This window comes from Rhinopithecus bieti, unplaced genomic scaffold, assembly GCF_001698545.2.
Source record: "Rhinopithecus bieti isolate Rb0 unplaced genomic scaffold, ASM169854v2 scaffold_19459, whole genome shotgun sequence".
Lineage (NCBI taxonomy): Eukaryota > Metazoa > Chordata > Mammalia > Primates > Cercopithecidae > Rhinopithecus > Rhinopithecus bieti.
Genome location: NW_016809864.1, coordinates 2,413,700 through 2,436,500, shown reverse-complemented (window position 1 = coordinate 2,436,500; position 22,801 = coordinate 2,413,700). Strand labels below are relative to the sequence as shown.

The 22,801-nt window shown below is 47.1% G+C and overlaps 1 protein-coding gene across 1 annotated transcript in view; it reads right to left on the bottom strand.

The window, feature by feature from the left end:
* SNX29 (sorting nexin 29) overlaps positions 1-22,801 on the bottom strand; it is a 604,821-nt gene that overhangs the window by 514,076 nt on the left and 67,944 nt on the right. Inside the window, exons 5-9 of the mRNA XM_017890705.1 lie at positions 17,736-17,916; positions 13,639-13,709; positions 11,477-11,725; positions 8,728-8,762; positions 7,856-8,196 (exon numbers count right to left, since the gene is read on the bottom strand). Of these exons, the coding sequence (XP_017746194.1) occupies positions 7,856-8,196; positions 8,728-8,762; positions 11,477-11,725; positions 13,639-13,709; positions 17,736-17,916 (877 nt within the window). The remainder of the gene's footprint in view (positions 1-7,855; positions 8,197-8,727; positions 8,763-11,476; positions 11,726-13,638; positions 13,710-17,735; positions 17,917-22,801) is intronic.

The window sequence follows — 22,801 nt, the reverse complement described above, 5'->3', positions numbered from 1 at the left end:
GGGGTGCAATCTCAGCTCACTGCAAGTTCCGCCTCCCGGGTTCACGCCATTCTCCTGCCTCAGCCTCCCGAGTAGCTGGGACTACAGGCGCCCACCACCAGGCCCACCTAATTTTTTATATTTTTAGTAGAGACGGGGTTTCACCGTGTTAGCCAGGATGGTCTCGATCTCCTGACCTCGTGATCCACCCACCTCAGCCTCCCACAGTGCTGGGATTACAGGCGTGAGCCGTCGCCCCAGCCCGTACTATAAGGTTTAAACATCATATTGTATCTCAGTAGATAAAGAAGACCAAAGCAGATCATAATCATATCTACTTAAGAAAGGAAGGAAAGTGGGGAGGGAGGGGCAAACAAAGGGAAGGGAAGCAAAAGAAGAAAGAATGTGTGGCTTGTCCAAGGCTATCAGCCCTGAGCAACAGAACCAAGGCTGTGGGACTGGAGCCCAGGTCTTCCAAATTCAAGTGCACTGAGTCTCTCGTCTCCTGCCCACAAGTGACATTACTTATATAGTTTATTTCAGAGTTACTCTAAAATCCATAAATAGTTTCTGTAATAGACCACAGAGTACATATTTCAGGCTTTGGGACATACTCTTCTTTGTTGGTGTCTCTTAACAACTCTTTAAAAACGAAACAGCCGTTCACTGCTTGGGGGTGGATTTGGCCTGCAGGCATGGTTTGCCAGCTCCTATTTTAGAGGCTTGTCAGGTAGAAGTCTCCTTTCAGCCCTCTCTAGCTTTTGGCCAGACATCTGGCACAGAGCGAGAAGCGCAGGAGTAAATAATCCAGCAGAATTTTGCAAGACGGATCATTCAACCATGCCCGTAACACAATGAAGCTTTCAGACAGCAGGATGGGGGCAAAAGAAGAGCCACTCCCGCCGGTGTCCTGGCAGCACGCCCAACCTGGGCAGAGAACCAGGTGAACTTGGCTGTGCCTCTGGAATCTGTCAAGAGGTGCCCTCCTGAGGCTCTGACCCGGCCACTGGTGACCACAGGGCAAGCACCCAGAGGTGGTAAGGGGCGCCCTTTCAGGAGAAGGCAGCAAAAGCAGCCAGACCTGTCTCAGCCACTCCACTGCTTCCGGGCAGGTGCGACGTTCTGCTGGTTTCTAAGATAATTCTTGACCCTTTCCCGCAACATATCCAAGTACAAGGCGAAGCCAGGCCCCAAGAGGATGAGGTTCCAAACCCGAGAAGTGAGCCCCAAGGACCACCACCTCAAAATAAGTTACATTAAAGATTGCTGGTCAGGCCAGTGGCTCACACTTGTAATCCCGGTACTTTGGGAGGCCGAGGCAGAAGGATCACTTGAGCCCAGGAGTTCGAGCCCTGTCTTTGCAAAACATTTAAAAATTAGCCAGGTGTGGTGTTGCACACCTGTAGACCCAGCTACTGGAGCGGCTGAGGTGGGAGGATCCCTTGAGCCTGGGAGGTCAAGGGCTGCAGTGAACCAAGATCATTCCACTGCCTCCAGCCTGGGCCACAGAGCAAGACCCTGTCTCAAAAAAAAAAAAAAAAAAAAAAAACCACTCCAGGCGCTGTGGCTAATGCCTATAATCCCAACACTTTGGGAGGCCAAGGTGGGTGGATCACCTGAGGTCAGGAGTTTGAGACCAACCTGGCCAACATGGTGAAACCCCATCTCTACTAAAAATACAGAAAAATTAACCGGGTGTGGTGGTGGGCACCTGTAATCCCAGCTACTTGGGAGGCTGAGGCAGGAGAATCGCTTGAACCCAGGAGGCAGGGATTGCAGTGAGCCAAGATTGTGCCACTGTACTCCAGCCTGAGTGACAGAGCGAGAATCCATCTCAAAAACAAACAAACAAACAAAAATATATACATATATATAATACACTCATTAGCTCATCTTCATAACACTAGATACTCTTAAACATCATTTGAGATGTTTGAGATTCCAAACGTCAAGATGTCAAGGCTTAAACTACAAAATCTTCTGCTGTTAACTGTCCCCCTGTGGCTGCACATTTAGGTCGACTCCAGTGTTCTGCTTCTCTGAATAAGGACTTTGGTATCTAGATGCAGCAACTTTTCCCTGAATCGAGGGTATGTTCTCCGGGTAGCTTCTCGCACTGGGACTGCTAAATCAAGTGGAATAAACATCCTTAAGTTCACGCCAATTTGTCAAACTGCTTTCCCCCAAGGCTATCAACTGCTTCCAGCTGTCTTCGAGGGCAGCCCCTGTGCACCACCCCTGCAGCCTCATTCATCCCACAGACACTAAGTGGATGCCATGGGATGTGCCTGGAACTGAGGACCCACTGACAGCAAGATCTTTCCCTTCCACCAGGGTGCCAACCCAAGGTCTCTGCAAATATGATGGGTAAAATATGCGGCCTTGTTTCCCTTTGCATTTGCTTAACTGCTAGTGAGATGCAGAATAGCGAGACGCCACATATGTTTGTAGTCCTTTCTGAATTATGTTTCCCCCTACTTCCCTACCGGTATCAGAGAACACAAATAAAGTGATTTAAAAAGCCCTGTCTGGGCCTGGCGCGGTGGCCCATGCCTATAATCCCAACACTTTGGGAGGCCAACATGGGAGGATCACTTGAGGCCAGGAAGTCAAAACCAACCTGGGCAATGCCTTGAGACCCCATTTCTATAAAAAATTAGCTGCGCCTGGTGGCATGCACCTATAGTCCTAGCTACTCAGGAGGCTGAGGTAGGGAGATCACTTGACACTAGGAGTTCAAGGCCGCAATGAGCTGTGATCAGTCCACTGCACTCTAGCCTGGATGACAGAGCAAGACCTGTCTCAAAAAACAAAAAAACAAAACAAAACAAAACAAAAAAAAAAACAAAGAAGAAAACGACAAACCCTGACTGTAATAAAAATACTATCCCTTTTAAAGAAATATACAAAAAGCAAAGCTAATACTTGAGATAAATACTGAGGCAGAAGAAACAAGACTTCTTCAGACATCAAAGAAGTGGTTTAATGACCAGTAAACCGAGGAATAAGCCTAACTTTGACCAACAGAGGATCTTAGAGACAACAGGGCAGCAGACTCTGCCAGAAGCTTTGGCAATCCACAGTGAGCTTCTCCCGGTCTGGCCACATTCCCCTCACACATCTGCTGTGCACCAGCCCCCTTGACCTTCCCTGTGAACATCAGCTTAGAATCAAAATCAAAGCATTACTCAGCAGGCCACCCCATCACTCCGCGGTGTCTTCCCCAGGCTGCTCTGCGGAAGGGTCAATCAAGATCCCTCTTAATCCCAGGGAGAGCTGTCCGGAGTCTGCAGGAGGCCCTCTGGCTTCAGAGGGCCCAGGCCAAGTGAAGGCCACCCTGCACTGTGTTGGGCATTTACACATCACAATGCTGGGGGCTGCCTTGGCTCACACACTAGCCTCACCCATGTGACTACACTCAGTGGCATCAGCAAGCAGCATCTCCTCAAAGGCCCAGATTACAAAGTAAAGGCACGTGGCCAGGTGCGGAGGCTCACGCCTGCAATCCCAGCACTTTGGGAGGCTGAAGCAGGTGGATCACTTGAGCTCAGGAGTTCAATACCAGCCTGGCCAACATGGTGAAACCCCATCTCTACTAAAAATACAAAAATTAGCCGGGCGCAGTGGTGCACTCCTATAGTCCCACCTACTCTGGAGGCTGAGGCAGGAGAATCGCTTGAACCCAGGAGACGAAGGTTGCAGTGAACTCAGATCACGCCACTGCACTACAGCTAGGGCCATGAAGCAAGACTGTTCTAAAAAAAAAAAAGAATAAAGGCACTTGCGAGGGTTAATTGTATGTGTCAATTTGGCTGGGCCACAAAACCCAGACATTTGGTCAAAAATTATTCTAGATGTTTCTATAAGGGTATTTTTTGGATGAGATTAACATTTTAAATCAGTAAATTTTGGGTGAACCAGATTACGCTGCATAATGTGGGCGGGCTTCATGCAAGCAGTGCAAGGCCTCAATAGGAAAAAGATGGACCTTCCAGAAGAAGAAGAAATTCCACCAGCAGATTGCCTCTGGACCTGAACTGCAACTCTTCCCTGGGTCTCCAGTCCACATGCCTACCCTGCAGATTTTGGACTTCCCAGCCCCACAATGAGCCAATTGCCTTTTTTTTTTTTTTTTGTTTTTTTTTTGTTTTTTTTTTTGAGATGGAATCTCGCTGCCCTGCCACCGGCAGGCCTGGAGTGCAGTGGTTGCCATTTTCAGCTCACTGCAAGCTCCGCCTGCCCCGAGTTTCAGCCATTCTCTGCCTCACCTCCAAGTAGGCCGGGGGACTACAGGCGCCGCCGCCGACCGATCGCCCAGGCTAGTTTGTTTGTATTTTTTATAGAGGGCGGGGTGTTTCACCAAGGTAAGCCACCGCGATGCGTCTCGCACTCCATGACACTTTGTGATACCGAGCAAAAAAAACAATGGGCCGGTCTCCGGGCTTCCCAAATCAAAGTGCTGGGATTACAGGCTTGAGCCACCGCGCCCGGCCCAATTCCTTAAAATAAATCGAGAGAAGACTGGGCACGGTGGGTCATGCCTGTAATCCCAGCACTCTGGGAGGCCAAGACAGGTGGATCACAAGGTCAGGAGTTTGAGTCCGGCCTGGACAACAGGACGAAACCCCATCTCTACTAAAAACACAAAAGTTAGCAGAGCGTGGTGGGTACCTGTAATCCCAGCTACTTGAGAGGCTGAGGCACAAGAATTACTTAAACCCCGCAGGCAGAGGTTGCAGTGAGCCGAGACCATGCCACTCTACTCCAGCCTGGGTAACAAAGCAAGAATCTATCTCAAAAACAAAACAAAACAAACAAACAGACAGGAAACAGAGACACAGACAGACAGAAACAGAGAGAGATAGAGACGGAGTTAGAGGTAGAGAGCGAGGTAGAAATTGAGGCAAAAACAGAGCAGGACAGAGAAGGAACTATACACATCCACATACGGAATGCCCCCTGCTCAGTCCTGCCCCACTGGTTCTGCCTCTCTGGAGAGCCCTGAATAACACAGCGGGTCACACGACTTGGATGCCAGATACAAAAACACTCATATCCTATGAGCAAGAACAAGGCTGCTGAAAAGCTGCCCTAACAAAGAGTTCAGTCGTAGGAAAAAATCTTGCGTGTGAAAATATTCATTTGAGATAGGCTGCAAACAAAAGATAGGCTGATAACAAAACGCAAAAACAGAAACCATCAACCTAAATACCCAACAAAAGGGGAAACATTTCACAAGTCATAACATGTTGAGCTGACTGAACGGCAACTGCATTAGCCAGGGTTCTGCGGAGAAATAAAACCAAGGGGTGTGTGCATGGAGAGAGAGACAGATACAGACACAGGTTTCTATTGAGGAACTGGTCCACGCAACCACAGAGACCAGGAAGTCCCATGACCCACAGTCCACAAGCTGAAGACCCAGGAAAGCTGGTGGTGTGGCGAAGTCCAAGCCTGAAGCCTGAGAACCAGGATAGCAGATGTTAGCAGTCCCTGGCCCAGGGCAGAAAACCCATGTCCCAGCTGAAGCTAGCAGGCGGAAAGGAAAGAATCCCTCCCTGCCTTCACTTGTTCTGTTCAGGCCCTCAATAGATTAGATGGGGTCCATCCACACTGGGGAGGGCTGTCTCCTTTACTGAGTCCACCAATTTAGACAGTACCCTCACCCAGAAACATCCTCACTGACGCACCCAGAAGCAGAAGTAATGTTCAATCTGGGCACCCCACAGCCCAGTTAAGCTGACACACAAAATTAATCATCACATCAACAAATCAGTATTCATAACTATGTAGAAATATGAAAAACATTTGACAGAAGAGCCAGGCGCAGTGGCTCACACCTACAATCCCAGCACTTTGGGAGGCCGAACCGGGCAGATCATGAGGTCAGGAGTTTGAGATCAGCCTGGCCAACATGGTGAAACCCCGTCTCTACTAAAAATACAAAAATTAGCTGGGCATAGTGGCGGGCACGTGTAATCCCAGCTACTTGGGAGGCTGAGGCAGGAGAAACACTTGAACCCTGGAAGCAGAGGTTGCAGTGACCCAAAATGGAGCCATTGTGCTCCAGCCTGTGTGACAGAGCAAGACCCATCTCAAAAAAAAAAAAAAAATTGACAGTATAAGCTTTGGATTACAGCATATCTGAATCCAAATCTCAACTTTGCCAATGGTTTTGACAAATCTTGCCTCTCTATGGAATCCTGTTCTTCTGTCTGTAAAATGGGGGTGATATGCCCATGAACCTCATAGGGTTGCTAGAAGTCTTACAATACAGTGTACAAACCACCTGCAGCATCTGGCATATCTCAGATGATCAATAAGGTAACACTATTAGTGCAAGTATCCATGTGGATGAGGACTAGAGTAAAATAAAACTATAATAGGCACAGTCTCATCAGAAAAAAAAAAAAAAAAACCCTAATATTAAAACAACATGAAAATGAAAATCTTAGGGCTAAAGATATACTGCAGCCTAAACAATACTGTAAGATGTAGGTCAGATAGAAAGATACATTTCTGTACATTCATTTTACACTTTTTATTTTTTGTAGAGATGGAGTCTTGCTGTGTTGCCCAGGCTGCTCTCAAACTCTTGGCCTTAAGCAGTACTCCCACCTCAGCCTCCCAAAGTGCTGGGATTACAGGCATGAACCACTGCACCTGGCCTCATTTTACACTTTAAGGAACTGGATTTTGCAGTAGTCATGATTAGGAGGGCACTGGGCGCTACAAAGCCTAAGAGGTAACTAGCTTATTTGGGGTATTTTGGGGTTTTTTTATTTGAGAAGGACTTTCTCTCTTGTTGCCCAGGCTAGAGTGCAGTGGTGTCATCTTGGCCCCGCCTCCCATGTTCAAGCAATTCTCCTGCCTCAGCATCCGAAGTATCTGGAGTTACAGGCATGCACCATCATGCCAGGCTAATTTTGTATTTTTTTAGTAGAGAAGGGGTTTCACCATGTTAGGCTGGTCTCGAACTCCTGACCTCAGGTGATCCACCCACCTTGGTGTCCCAGAGTGCTGGGATTACAGGTGTGAGCCATTGCGCCCGGCCAACTCCACGGTTAAGGCAGCAGGTACAGGCAAGTTACCGCTATTCACACCCCTGCAGATAAACACCGAAGTCACCATACCACAACTATTCTCCTAACCCTGCCTTCGTCCTGAGCTTCCTGCACTAGTGGCAAGTCAGATGCAAGGAAAATTCAGAGTAAAAATAAAAAATAAGAATAGGCACAGTCTCATCAGACTGTGAAACCCTGTGAACCCTGGGAAGTGAAAATGACAGATGTATGTATAAAGCAAGAATTTCAAGGCACACATTCTGACATTAACTTTGTATTAAGTGCCCTCAAATGTACTCCCTTCCCCTCTTTCAGTTCTCAGGGAAAGAGCAAATAACACTCCTTCCAAACAACACTCCTAAATCAACACCTGAAGAATGAATGATGCCCTGGGCAAATATAAAACCTGCTGTCGTATTTCACCTAATACCACGGAAAGAGAAAACGGTGAACGTAACCCCTCATTAAAAGTACAAGGGGAGGCTGGGCATGGTGGCTCACGCCTATAAACCTAGCACTTTGGGAGGCCAAGGCAGGCGGATCACTTGAGGTCAAGAGTTTGAGACCAGCCTGGTCAATGTGGTGAAACCCCATCTCTACTAAAAACAGAAAAACTAGCTGGGTGTGGTGACAGATGCCTGTAATCCCAGCTACTCGGAAGGCTGAGGCGGGACAATAGCCTGAACCCGGGAGGTGCAGGTTGCAGTGAGCTGAGATCATGCCACAGCACTTCAGCCTGGGGGACGGTGAGACTCCATCTTACACACACACACACACACACACACACACAAAGAAGTGTGACGGGAACTTACTTCTCAGGTGACTCTGCGTGGCCCCTGTGCTTCCTTCCTGATGAGTTTCCATACACATCATCTTCGTTTTCATCCACATCTTCATCGTCGATGCTTTTCACATCAAGCTTCTGGTACCCAAACTCCCCATTCAAAGACAGGGAATCAATTTTCCATGAGTTGCTGCTCTGGCTTCCATTGGAATTTGGCCCAAAGGGGCTTTCAAAGGCTGACATGATATTTACAGAGGAGCGGTCGGAGTTGTCCTCCGAGCTCTCTCCTGCCCCAGATGTCTTTTTAAAAACGTCCCCAGAGTTCTGCTCATCCTCCTCATCATCAAATGAGATAATGTTGGTCACTTTCTTTTCTTCTTTCGCTCCTTTTGCATTTGGCATCTGGCAAAAGAAAAAAAAGAAGATATGGTATAAGCAAAAGTAGGCAAGACAAAAGGATGATGGAACCAATTTACCTCCAGGTTATGGAAAATACTATTCTACTGAGAAATCCACTGTAACATTAATTCAGACTTTTTAAAATCCTCAATGAAAACCTGCGTACAGAAGATTGAGCAGAATGGATACAGCCCTCTACCTCTGATTTAAATAAACACACCACAGAGCCCACATTGAAACTGTTCCTTCTAAGCAGTCACTTTGATGCGAAGGATGCTACCATTACCAAAATGATCTTCAATGCTTCTCTTTGGAAAATATTCTCATAGCCATAGATGAGACCAGGAAAACCAGCTGGGGGGTGTAGTCAAGAGTCAAACAGCCTCCAATTCCTGCCATTCCTGTGCAATGCCCCTTTGCAATGGGGCTTTGTGGCTCCTTCCAGCCAGAGGTGATGTCTATTTCTGTACTCTCTTGAATCTGGCTGGCGTAGTGCTCCGCTTTTTTTTTTTTTTTTTTTTTACGAGTTGGAGCATCTCGCTCTATTGCCCAGGCTGGAGTACAATGGTGCAATCATAGCTCACTGTAACCTCCAATTCCTGGGATCAAACAATCCTCCGGCCTCAGCCTCCTGAGTAGCTGGGACTACAGGTGCATGCCACAACACCTAGCTAATTTTTTTTTTTTTTAAGATGAGGTCTTGCTGTGCTGCCCAGGCTGGTCTCAAAACTTCTGGCCTCAGCCTCCTAAATTGCTGGGATTATAGGCATGAGCCACCATGCCCTGCTTTTACCAAGAGAATGTGGCAGAAAGGGCCGGGCGCAGTGGCTCACGCCTGTAATCTCAGCACTTTGGAGGTGAAGGTGGGTGGATCACCTGAGTTCAGGAGTTCAAGACCAACCTGGCAAACATGGTGAAACCCCATCTCTACTAAAAATACAAAAAAAAAAAAAAAAAATCAGCTGGGTGTGGTGGCAGATGCCTGTAATCCCAGCTACTTGGGAGGCTGACGCAGGAGAATTTCTTGAACATGGCAGGCAGAGGTTGCAGTGCGCTGAGATTGCACCATTGCATTCCAGTCTGGGTGACAGAACAAGCCTCTGCCTCAAAAAAAAAAAAAAAAAAAAAAAAAAAGTGGCAGGAATAACACTGTGTGAGTTCTAGTAGCTAGGTGTTAACAGGTCTCACAGCTTTGCCTTTGCTCTCCCAGACAGAGGCCCTGACCCCATACATAAAGAAGCCAGTTCAGCCGACTAGAGGATGAGAGACCATGAGCACAACCTGAGCCGCCCCAGCACTGATTCCAGACATGTGGATGGGGCCATCTTGGATCTTCCAGTCTAACCACCAGCTCCCATGAGTGAGCCCAAAGAATCCAGCGGAAGAGCCACCATGCCAACCCAACTAAAAAAGGAACGAACTGTGGTGGTTTTAAGTCGCTACATTTTTTAATCACTTGTTATAGAGCAAACGCTAACTGAAAAACAAATCAAGCCTGCCTTAGTGACCAGCACTCAGAGAAGACTCTTTGTGCCCCATTTTAATCATCACACTTGGATGTAAGACACTTTGAGCCAATTCCAAAAACCTAATCCGTCTAAACCAATGTGTGATGCGGTGAGGCCTCACTGGTATAGCACAACTTCGAGATTACCTCAAAAGCAGAGTTTCAAAAATGGGTGGGACTGCTACTCGTGTGGGTGTAGAAATTTCAGTGTCTTTGTTACACGAAGCCATCAACAGCCCTATCTCCTACACTGTTCATGCAGGGTCTCTGCTGGAGAAGCACAGGGCAAGACAAACAAGGCCACTGTATACCAAACACACCATGGGATTCTGCACTTTCACCATCAGTAATTCCAAACGGATGGCCCCAGTTACTGCCTTGTTTAAGAGATCTGAGGATACTGAGACTAAGTACTTAAGCCCAAAATTTCCAATTTCAACAAGGCGCAGTGGCTCATACCTGTAATCCCAGCACTTTGGGAGGCCAAGGCAGGAGGATCACTTGAGGCCGGGAGTTCAAGACCAGCCTGGGCAACATAGCAAGACCCTGTCTCTACATATATACACATACATACTACAACAAAATTTCCAATTTTGCTGTAGTAACATCTTAATGTCCCAAAGGAATCAAAGGGTATTGAAAACTTATCACCAAATTAATCTTAATCAACTTTCTTTTTTTTATTCAATTTTTTAATTAAATTTTTTAAAAAACAGGCTGGGCACAGTGGCTCATACCTGTAATCCCAGCATTTTGAGAGGGCAGGGCAGGCAGATCACCTGAGACTAGGAGTTCAAGATCAGCCTGGCCAACATGGGAAACCCCATCTCTGCTAAAAATACAAAAAGAAGCCAGCCAGCCATGTTGGCACACGCCTGTAGTCCCCATCTGCTTAGGAGGTTAAGGCAGGAGAATTAACGTGAATCTGGGAGGTGAAGGTTGCAGTGAGCTGAGATCATGCCCCTGCACTCCAACCTGGGCAACAGAGTGAGACTCTGTCTCAAAAAAAAAACAAAAAAAAAGTTTAAAAATTGAGACAGGGTCTCACTACATTGCCCAGGCTGGTCTAGAACCCTTGAACTCAGGCGATCCTCCTGCCTCGGCCTCCCAAAGTGCTAGGATTACAGGCATGAGCCACCAAGCCCAGCCTGAACCAACTATCTTCTGCCTTCCCCAGACTCCCTAGAGTGAAAGCTGACAACTCCTGTCTTTCCTGAAGCCTCTACTTAAATGCCATCCCCAATCAGAGGCAAGCCCATCAGCAGATGTTCCCCATAGCAGCCTATGCTTGGCTTTCATCCCTTTTATCCTAAGGATCATAAATTATATATTTTGTCATGAACTACCCACCCACACCCATCCCAAAGGAGACTGCAGGCTACCTGCTGGCAATCTGTCCTTCCTATTCAGCTCACTGCCTAGCACACAGAATACGATGAAGGAACAAATAAAGGAATGAATGAATGAAGATCGATGTCATCTGGCTCCCGGTGTCTCTCACACCCTCACTTTCCGTTTGCTATGGCTGAGCTGCTCATTTTTCCACCCGGCAATTCTCGCATCTAGATAAGGCCGTCAGAGCCCTTTCAGAGTGAATGAGAATGAGAAACAGAAACACAAACGGAAAACAAGTGTACTGGACTCTATTCCCCTTGGAATGACTTTCAGAAGATGAGGTATGTCCACCCCATCAGCCACATTCTGCTTCCCTCTGCTCCGCCTCGAGCACCCGTTCCCACTCACCAGCACTGACATTCCTGGACACGACAGGCAAGGGGTCGGTCTCCTGTTCAGGTTTGATGAGGATGGAGACGGCAGAGGAGGCTGTGATCTCCCTGAACAGGCTGCTCACTCCTTGCGTGGACTCCTTCAGCAAGGAGGTCACATTCTGCGTTGACTCCTTTAAGAGGTCTGAAACGGTGGGAGCAAACTTACTCTGCCCGTTCAAATCCTTGTTGTCGATGTTAATCGCAAAGAGTATGGAGTTCAGACCTGCCCAAAACAAGGGAGAAGTCTGGAGTGCTTGCTGATGGGCAGTCATACCACCAACAAGAGAAGACAGCTGCAGACAACAGAGTACAGAAGAGGAGACACACTGATCTTAAATAGGTATAAAAATACCTCCCACGTGGAGGTTGTAGGGAGCTGACATTGTGCCACTGCACTCCAGCCTGGGTGACAGAGTAAGACCCTGTCTCAAAAAACAAAAAAAAAACACCTCCCATGAAACTGGGGTCAGCAGACATCCGTTATCATGGGAGTTGAGTCATGCCACATTCTCTCCCTAACAGGCAGGAAGATAAATACAAATAAGAAGTCAACCAGGAGGAGGTGAAGGCACAAGTTCTGGGATCAGACTGCCTGGGGGTCAATTCCAGCACTGCCACCTACTAGCTACAAGACCTTGGTCCAGGCCGGGTACAGTGGCTCATCCCTGTAATCCCAGCACTTTGGCAGGCCAAGACAGGTGGATCACCTGAGGTCAGGAGTTCAAGACCAGCCTGACCAACACGGAGAAACCTCATCTCTATTAAAAATATGAAATTAGTCGGGTGTGGTGGTACATGCCTATAATCCCAGCTACTGGGGAGGCTGCACAGGAGAATCGCTTGAACCCAGGAGGCAGAGGTTGCAGCGAGCCAAGATCATGCCACTGCACTCCAGCCTCGGCAACAAGAGTGAAACTCCGCCTCAGAAAAAAAAAAAAGACCTTGGTCCAGCAACTTATCATCTCCCTGTACTCCAGTCACCTTATCTGTAAGATGGGGACAATATTATCTCTCTCACAGGATTGTAAGTATTAAAGGCAATCACTCACAAGACACTCAGTTCCATAAACCATCAAATATGCACTGATAACATCATCATCATTACTGTGGTCAGAAACTTATACTGGCATCTTATGGTCTGCAAAGAAATCATGGTCAAATCCTTTTACTCATCAATGGACATGACTAACATAACCCCAAATACTTAAGACTTAGTATAAACTTTCAAGGAAAAACAAAAATGAGGCAACAAAGAACTTGGAAAGAGGAAGCAAGTTGCCCACTTCAGTCCGGCTGATTCCACCTTTCACCCTTTGAGTCAAAGGGCAAACAATGTAACATTCCACCAAGTAACATCAACCCAGGGTCTCCATAATGACTGTCACGTGTGCGGCTCCCGATCTCACATGATTCTCTCACAGCCCCATGAAGGTGATGGCTGAGACAGCATGATTCCCATCTCACAGAGAGGAAAGAAAAGGTAGCCAAGCTTATAGCATCTGCCCCAGGTCACCAGTTAGCAAGGAGTAAAGCCAGGATTCAAAGGTAGGTCTCCCACCTCCAATTCCCCGCAAGGTATATTACATCTCCAAAGCCCAACTAAAAACCTCAACTCTTCGCTTTCTCTGCCAGGGTCTCACATTCTAGATAAATAGACCCAACACTCTGGTCGGGCATGGTGACTTACACCTGCAATCCCAACACTTTGGGAGGCCAAGGCGAGTGGATTACTTGAGCCCAGGAGTTTGAGACCAGCCTGGCCAACATAGTGAAACCCTATCTCTATTAAAATACAAAAATTAGGTGGGCGTGGTGGCAGGCGCCTGTAATCCCAGCTTTTCGGGAGGTTGAGACAGGAAAATGACTTGAACCCAAGAGGCGGAGGTTGCAGTGAGCCGAGATCACACCACTGCACTCCAGCCTGGGCGACAGAGTGAGGCTCTGTCTTTAAAAAAATAAAAATAAAAAAACCAACATTCAGTGCTAGTAAAAGAAGGACAGCAGCAAGTGACTCATTAAGTTGTTGAGGGACAGAGAAGAATCACAACATTCCATGGCGTTGTGGATCTGCCCCAAGGCAGCCCCTCTGCTCGCAAGTGTCACAAGGCACGGCGCCCTGGTCTGGGCCAGGCTTACCCGCTGCCATGGTTGGAAGCATGCTGGACCTCTCTTCATCCATCACAAAAGACCAGTCTTCATAAAAAGTGCTGCAGATTCAAAGAGAAGACGAAATCGTTCTTAGCAGTGGTTCTCTGTGTCTATTAACCAAGAAATTTCATTACATGGCTCCCTGGAAGATCTGCACCTGGTCACCCCAGGAGGGATATGATTTGTCTGAGGTCTCTGCTGGTTTAAAGCTTCTGCTTATGAACAGAAGATCGAACACACACATCCTACAACTTCCTCGCTGGTCCCCCGAGACCCCCAGCTTCGGAGTACTAAAATAGACATTATATGTAAATGTATTTATAAAGCAGCAAAGTAGGCGGGACCAGTCAGGTGGGTGACTTCCACTCAAGCAATGTCCCCAAGAGACAGACAGGAAATCCAAGCCAGCTAACAGGGCTCGCCTGATTTACCTAATACAAGAAGAGACCATTTCAGACAGAAATTACAGAGCCTCTATGGCTTCATCAACCAGGGCATTTAATATAATGCCTGCCTTGGCCAGGCATGGTGGCTCATGCGTGTAATCCCAGCAATTTGGGAGGCTGGGGTGGGAAGATCACTTGAGATCAAGAGTTCGAGACCAGCCTGGCTAACACAGTGAAACCTCAACTCTATTAAAAATATAAAAAATCAGCTGGGCATGGTGGCAGATGCTTGTAATCCCAGCTACTCAGGAGGCTGAAGCAGGAGAATCGCTTGAACCTGGAGGCTCAGTAAGCAGAGATCGCACCACTGTACTCCAGCTTGGGCGAAAGAGTGAGACTCCACCTCGAAATAATAATAATAATAATAATAATAATAATAATAATAATAATAATATAATGCCTGCCTAGGTTACAGACCTGAAAGCCCATATTATCCTTGGAAAAGGCCAGGAGGCTAAAAATGCACCACAAATCTAGATGGCATTGGGATAAGGGCGTCAAGGAAGCCTACAGGGCCTGTCTTAAAAGCAGTTCTCCCGAGTCCAACTTCCAAGCTCTCTCTGGCTTCCTGTCAAGCAATGACAACCAAAAATCCCCATGCCATAACTTCCCCTCCAGGTCACTGAATTCTAAATTAATTGAGGCAAAAGTCAATTTCACGAAAGCAAAGTCAGGGATACACAATCTGTAGTTGAGTGAGGAGTTGGAAAAATTAGTCACTGAAGGGACTGAATACAACTAACAGAAACTAACACCGGGTACACACAGACATAAAGATGGTAAACAACAGACACTGGGGGCTGCTAGAGAGAGTAGAGAGGGAGAAAAGCATGGACTAAAAAACTACCTACCGGGTACCATGTTCACTACCTGGGAGATGGGTTCAATCGTGTCCTAAACCTCGGCATCATGCAATGTTCCCAGGTAACAAATCTGCACATGTACCCCCTGAATCTAAAATAAAAATTGAGGCTGGGAACAGTGGCTCACGCCTGTAATCCCGGCACTTAGGAGGCGGACATGGTGGATCACTTGAGGCTAGGAGTTCGAGACCAGCCTGGCCAACACAGTAAAACCCCATCTCTACTAAAAATGCAAAAATTAGCTGGGCGTGGTGGTACACACCTGTAATCCCACCTACCGGGCAGGCTGAGGCAGGAGAAAGAGAGAAGAGGTGCATTTCCAATATACTTTCCCAGAAAATGCTAGTAGACGTACAAATCACGTGCTTAAGCTGACATTCTGACTGCACCTGATTCCTAAAATCATGATCCTTTAAAAATCTGAGCCCATTTTCGTGCGTCTAAATGAATGTGTTTTCCCCACATCGGGTTGGGGAAGTGGCTGGTGATCCAGCTAAGGTCAACTGTGATTCTTACCTGCTGGACTCACTTCTTCTTCTTGTTCACTTCAACTTCAAGACTGAGTATGTAACTCTGAACTACCCATAAATGATATGCTGGATTCACAGAAACTCACTTCCAAGAAAGAGGAGTAGGCGGGCGCGGTGGCTTCAAGCCTGTAATCCCAGCACTTTTGGGAAGGCCGAGAAAGGGGGAAATCCATGAGGTCCAAGGAGATCCGAGACCATCCGGGCTACACGGTGAAAACCCCGTCTCTACTTAAAATAAAAAAAAAAAAAAAACTAGCCCGGGCCGGGTGGCGGGCGCCCTGTAGTACCCAGCCTACTCAGGAGGCTGAGGCAGGGGAATGGCGTGAACCCGGGAAGGCGGGGCTTGCCCAGTGAAGCCTGAGATCCAGGCCACTGCACCCTCCAGCCTGGGTGACAAAAAGAGCTAGACTCCATCTCAAAAAAAAAAAAAGAAAGAAAGAAAACAGGAGTACCAAACACACAGTAAGCTCAACGCCTGTTAATCCCACAACTTTGGGGCCCGAGACGGGCGGAATCACAAAGGTCCAGGGAGATCGAGATCAATCCTGGCTAACACCCCCGGTGGGAAATCCCGTCTCACTACTAAAATACAAAAAATTAGCCAGGTATGGTGGCGTGCGCCTATAGACCCAGCTACTCAGGAGGCTGAGGCAGGAGAATCGCTTGAACCCGAGAGGCAGAGGTTACAGTGAGCCGAGATCACGCCACTACACTCCAGCCTATGCAAAAAAGCAAGACTTTTTCTCAAAAACAAAAAAAAAAAAGAAAAGAGAGAAAGAAACAGGAGTGTGTTTTCCTTAACTAAAGCTGGTTAATGCCCCAGAGGTCCAGACGTTCTCAGCCCCCTGGACTCTGACCCTGAGCAGTACACAGGTGTCGTCAGTGTCAGTCCTCCTGGCTCCCAAGTCCTCCCATTTTGGACCCACACAACTGAACAAAGAGCCACAAGCAACAGAGAACTTTAAGGGTATTTTTAAGAGCCCCAGTGCACAATACCAGAAAACCTGAGACATTACCAGTAGAGAGGTGACCACAGCAGCAGATAAAGCAGAAGAGGAGACCTGAACTAAGGAACACAGGTCAAGATATAAAATCAAGGGAACACACCATACTGCTCACAAACTGCCCACTGATTGAATTCAGGGAAATTTCACTGTTGAAGATCCGGGCATTGCTGATGGGGAAGTTACTTAAGGAACCAGAAAAGGATTCATCAATGTCACTCCGTATCACTCAAGGACACAAAACAACATGTCTAGTCCACCATTCTCAGAGCAAAAGTAATGGCCACGCCCAGGCATGGTGGCTCACGCCTGTAATCCCAGCATTTTGGGAGGCCTAGGTGGGCGGATCACCTAAGGTGAGGAGTTTGAGACCAGTCTGGTCAACATAATTAAACCCCGTACCTACTAAAAATACAAAAAATTAGCTGGGTGTGGTGGCACATGCGTATAATCCCAGCTACTCAGGAGGCGCTGAGGCAGGAGAATCGCTCAAACTGGGGAGACGGAAGTTGCAGTGAGCCCAGATAGCATCGCTGCACTCCAGCCTGGGCAACAGAGTGAAACTCCGTCTCAAAAACAAACAAACAAAAACCAAAAAAATGACTTCCTTCTCCAAGTTAAAATTTCCATGTTTTTTTCAGTTTGGGATTGAATGAATGCAAGAATCCCAAATTAAAACTCTATGCCTGGCATGGTAGCTCACATCTGTAACCTCAGCACTTTGCGAGGCTGAGGTGGGAAGATTACTTGAACCTAGGAGTTCAAGACTAGCCTGGGCAACACACTGAGACCCCATCACTACAAAAAAAATGTTTAAATTAGCCAGGCATGGTGGCATACGCTTATGGTCCTAGCTGCTCAGGAGGCTGAGGTGGGAGGATTGCTTGAGCCAGGGAAGTCCAGGCTGCAATGACCTGTGTTCATGCCACTGCACTCCAACTCGGGCAACAAAGCAAGACCCTGTCTTAAAAAAAAAAAATCCAGAAAGTGAAGAGCAAGCTATGTCCTAAGACAACAGCTCTCTCCACATTCAAGTGCCATGCCGAGCCCTTTACAGGCAGTCTCTCAATGATTCTCCCCCAAGTTTCCCCACAGCTCAGCAGAACACTCCAGAGCTGTCAAAGAGAGGCCCACTTGCCCCAGATCAGGGAACTAGGATGAAAATCCAGGTGGTCTGACTCCAGACTCCAAGGTCTTCACCCGATGTTCCACCCCATCCCAGGTCCCATCCCGGCCACGTACCTGAGCCTGCAGCGGTCGGCCAGGAGCATGTGCAGGTAGCGCTCCAGGGAGTGCTCGTTGAGGGCACAGCGCAGCCAGGCGCGGCCCCGGCCCACATCTGAGGCGATGTGGCGCAGGGAGTAGAAGCGCTGCAGCTCGTGCTTGTTGAGGACCTCCTTCACGTAGTACCAGAACACGGGCTCTATAGAGAGAGGGCACAGGCACCTGGCACTCAGACTGGGGTACTGAGCATTGGGAGAGGAACACACAAAGCCCCTAGGCGATGTTGGAGATTGTAACAGAGCATCCCCTTAGGATGGAAAAGGTGGGGGATAACACCAAAGACATGGAATCAACCCAAACACCCACCAATAGTGGACTAGATAAACAAAATGTGGTACATTTACACAACGGAATACTATGCAGCCATGAAAAAGAATAAAATTGTGTCCTATGCAGCAACACGGATGACTGGAGGCCATTATCCTAAGCGAATTACACAGAAATAGAAAATGAAATACTGTATATTCTCACTTATAAATGGAAGCTAAACACTGGGTACACACAGACAAAAAGATGGCAAATAAGAGACACTGGGGACTGCTAGAGAGAGTAGAGAGGGAGAAGAGCATGGACTGAAAAACTACCTACCGGGTACTATGTTCACTACCTGGGAGATGGGTTCAATCGTGCCCTAAACCTCGGCATCACACAATGTTCCCAGGTAACAAACCTGCACATGTACCCCTTGAATCTAAAATAAAAATTGAGGCTGGAAACGGTGGCTCACGCCTGTAATCCCAGCACTTGGGAGGCTGACGTGGTAGATCATTTGAGGCTAGGAGTTCGAGACCAGCCTGGCCAACACGGTAAAACCCCGTCTCTACTAAAAATGCAAAAATTAGCTGGGCGTGGTGGCGCACACCTGTAATCCCACCTACCGGGCGGCTGAGGCAGGAGAATCACTTAAACCCAGGAGGCAGAGGTTGCAGTGAGGTGAGATTGCACCACTGCACTTCAGCCTGGTGACAGAGCAAGACTCAGTCTCCAAAACAATAATGAAATTTTTAAAAAGTGGGAGATATAGAAGAGTATATCAAAAATAAGAATGACTCTAAAACCTCGCATCCAGGAAAGACCAACGATGACATTTTTAAGAATTCTCAGTCTTTTTTACTGCACTTTTCTTTTTTATAATAAAATCAACGTTTGCTGTAGGCTGAATTATAATCCTCAAAGATATTGATGTCCTAAGCTCCAGAATTCTCTGAATACTGTGTTATATGGTAAGAGTCTTTGCAACTGTGTTAGGATCTGGAAATTGGGAGGTTATCTTGCGTCATCCCTGTGAGGCTGATATAATCACAAGATCTTCATCAGAGGCAGGCAGAGACAAACCTGACGCAGAAGAGGAGGACATGATGTGACCAGAGAAGCAAAGACTAGCATGGGGCAGCCATAGCCAAGGAAGGTGGGCAGAGAGCAGACTCTGGAAGGACCAGGAACAGATTCGGCCCTGGAGCCTCCAGAAGCAAGCAGCCCTGCTGTCACCTTGACTTTAGCCCAGTGAAGCTGATTTGGGACTTCTGGCCTCCAGAACCGTGGGAGAATAAATTACAGTGTTTAAAAGTCACCAACTGTGTATTAATTTGTTACAGCAGCCAAAAGAAAAGAACACATCAGGCCGGGCACAGTGGCTCACGCCTGTAATCCCAGCACTCCAGAAGGCCTATGCAAGCAGATCATCTGAGGTCAGGGGTTTGAGACCAGCCTGGCCAATGTGATGAAATCCCATCTCGACCAAAAATATAATAAGGAGCCAGGCACGGTGGCAGGCACCTGTAATCCCAACTACATGGGAGACTGAGGCAGGAGAATCACTTGAACCCAGGAGGCAGAGGTTGCAGTGAGCCGAGATCGCACCACTGTACTCCAGCCTAGGCGACAGAGCAACACTCTGTCTCAAAAAAACAAAACAAAAACAATAGCCTGGCACGGTAGCTCACACCTGGAATCCCAGCACTTTGGGAGGCCAAGGCAGGCAGATCACGAGGTCAAGAGATCGAGACCATCCTGGCCAACATGGTGAAACCCCGTCTCTACTAAAAATACAAAAATTAGCTGGATGTGGTGGCGCACACCTGTAGTCCCAGCTACTCGGGAGGCTGAGGCAGGAGAATCGCTTGAACCCAGGAGGGAGAGGTTGCAGTGAGCCAAGATCACACCACTACACTCCAGACTGGCAACAGAGTGAGACTCTGTCTCAAAAATAAATAAATAAATAAATAAAACCACATCATATTGTATGAGTGTATATGCATACATATTTATTTGTGTAATTTTGTATCCTGATTCATTTATTTTCTTGTCTAGATCATGAACATTTTCCTATTACAATTAAAAGTCTTTCAAAGATGATTTTTGATGGCTTTCCAGTAAAACATAACTATTTCCTTACTACGAAGGGCATGGCACATGGCCAACTTTCCCTCTGTACAGTAAAGAACACCCCTATACATAAATAATTGTCCTCATTTCTAGTTCCTTAGGAAAGATTTCCACATGTCGAATTACTCAGTCTGAGGATAGGAACAGATTTAAGGCTTTATGGGAAACCTAAGACAGTTTATTTTTATCCATAAGACAGTCATTCCTACAACTACTTGTATCTCCTCACATCCCACCACTTTTTATCCACATGCACACAGATTTTTAAATTTTTTTATATACATTTTAAATTGATTATTATTTGTTTATTTTTGAGACAAGGCCTCTCCCTCTGTCACCCAGGCTGGAGCTCACTGCAGCCTCAACGTCCTGGCCTCAAGTGATCCTCCTGTCTCGGCCTCCTGAGTAGCTGAGACACAGGCACGCACCCCCATGCCCAGCTAATTTTTTAATTTGTATTTATTTGTAGAGACGATGTTCTGCTATGTTGTGCAGTCTGGTATCAAACTCCTGGCTTCAAGTGATCCTCTTGCCTAAGATTCCCAAAATGCTAGGATTACAGTCGGGAGCCACCACGCCCAACCCCAGATTTTTTCATAGTTGTCATGCTAATGTATATATAATTTTGTGATCTGTTTTCTTAACATTGGCTCTCAACACTTTTTTGGGCTGGCAATAATAATAACAGCAGCAACAGCAACTACTATTTACTGAGCAGTAACTAAGCACCAGCCATTGCAGTAAACACTTTACATCTGACATCATCACAACCAAGGCCATCACCATGTGAAAGACAAGGTCTGAAGCCAGGACAAGTGAAGCGACTCACCCAGCAACACAGTTAGTAAACAGTATGGCAGAAAGGGACCTCAGAGCTCACTGCAAACCCAAATCATGTTGCCTTGCAAAATGAGGGGACCTGGCCTTCCTCGAAACGGTCACGTTCACAACGGTTTAATATTCCAAGTGGGGGAAGCTGAGTCTTTGCAGTTAGACCTGGCTTCCAATCTAGGAGCTAAAGAGGCTTACAGTCCCCTCTGCAATGTCACAAAGGCCTCGAACCTGCCTTCCGGAAGGAGGCAAGTACACCCATCTACATAAACTGCATGGCAGGCTAGTTAAGTTCACTCTAATGTTTCAATTCAACTTCACTAGGATCCACCGCATTCCTCCTGTGAGCTGTGAACCGAGGTAGGCTATGTGTCACCAGCTAGACACAACAAGAACTCGTCCCTAAGGGACTTCCAGTCTAGCAGGCAGGACAAACAGAGAAAAAGTCCATTCAACCAAATGACCTTCGGGAAGTCACTCAACCATGCTAAGCCTGAAAATCCTCTCCCATAAAATCAACACAAAAGTACAGAACCGCCCAGGGTTACTGGGGTAACTAGAAAGGGAAGGAAAGCACCAAAGCACAGTGCCCAGTCCATGATGACCAATCAGCATTTGCTTAACAATTAATTCCCTTCATAGCAGAGGGCATTCGCATGGGTTCTTCTGTGTTCGCAGCATCTAAATGTACACATCTGTATGAGTGAGCATAAGTATGTGTGGATCAAGCCAATCACTGGGATCATTTAGAATAATCTTCCCAGGAATAACAAAAACCAGCAAGAGGGCAGGTCCTTCAAGACTATCTTCTGTCTCAATCCCTAAATGTCAAACTAATCCACTTCCCAAGCTCATCAGAGCAGTCTAATTCACACAACTGTACACAACAGCCTTCCTTCCACTCAGAAACCAGGACGGGGAATCTGGTGACAACTCCCTCGGCCAGCTGGCCAACAACATGCTTCGAAATACCCCAGACCATCATCTGTACATCCATCACATTTCCAATCCAGTGACTCTCACCTGCCGCCTGTCTTGAAAAATGCAGTCACCTCCCTCCGACCTTGAATCGACAGGAACACTTTAAAGCGTGTTTTCACCTTTCAATTCTGCAAATTGCTTACTGCTACAGAATCCTTTTAAAGCTTGTCAGGGTGATGCTGCTGATGATAACAATTATCCCAGCAGGGTTCTGCTTCCACGGCCAGAATGAATGCGCTCTATTTAAAGTGCAGCTCACCTGCCAATTAGCGCCTGCCGTGTCTGTAATTTAATTTAGGGATATACCGCTGATCTGCTTTGAAACAAGGTGCTAAGTCAAAAAACAGGCAAGGGCTTCTGGTTCTGCAAACACCTGAAAGCCAAACGCCAACAAGAACAAGCGCCAGGAAGGGGTGTTGAGAAGAGCTGCCCTGGGGCACCTGTTAACAGAGGATGACTAACAGCACCAGGCTTTTGGGAAAGTTTCTATCAAGCCTTACCTATCACCGATGCCAAGAATTCATACCTTAGAGACCGCAAGGAAGACAAAAACCTTGTCCCAAATTCTAGTTCAGGCACTGAGTCACCTTGGGAAACATTTTTGTCCTCTACTTTCTTCATCTGTACAGTGGGGAGAACAGTACCTACCTGTATGGATTGCTATGAGGGAAAAATGAGAATTAGGAATACATGTAAAGTGTATCCAATAATGCAGTGAATAAATGTTAGCCATAGTGATTAACATACCCGGCATAGAATTGGTGCTCAGTGAAAACCAGCTATTAATATCACTACCACACTTGCACCAAACAGCATTCCTTTTCCTT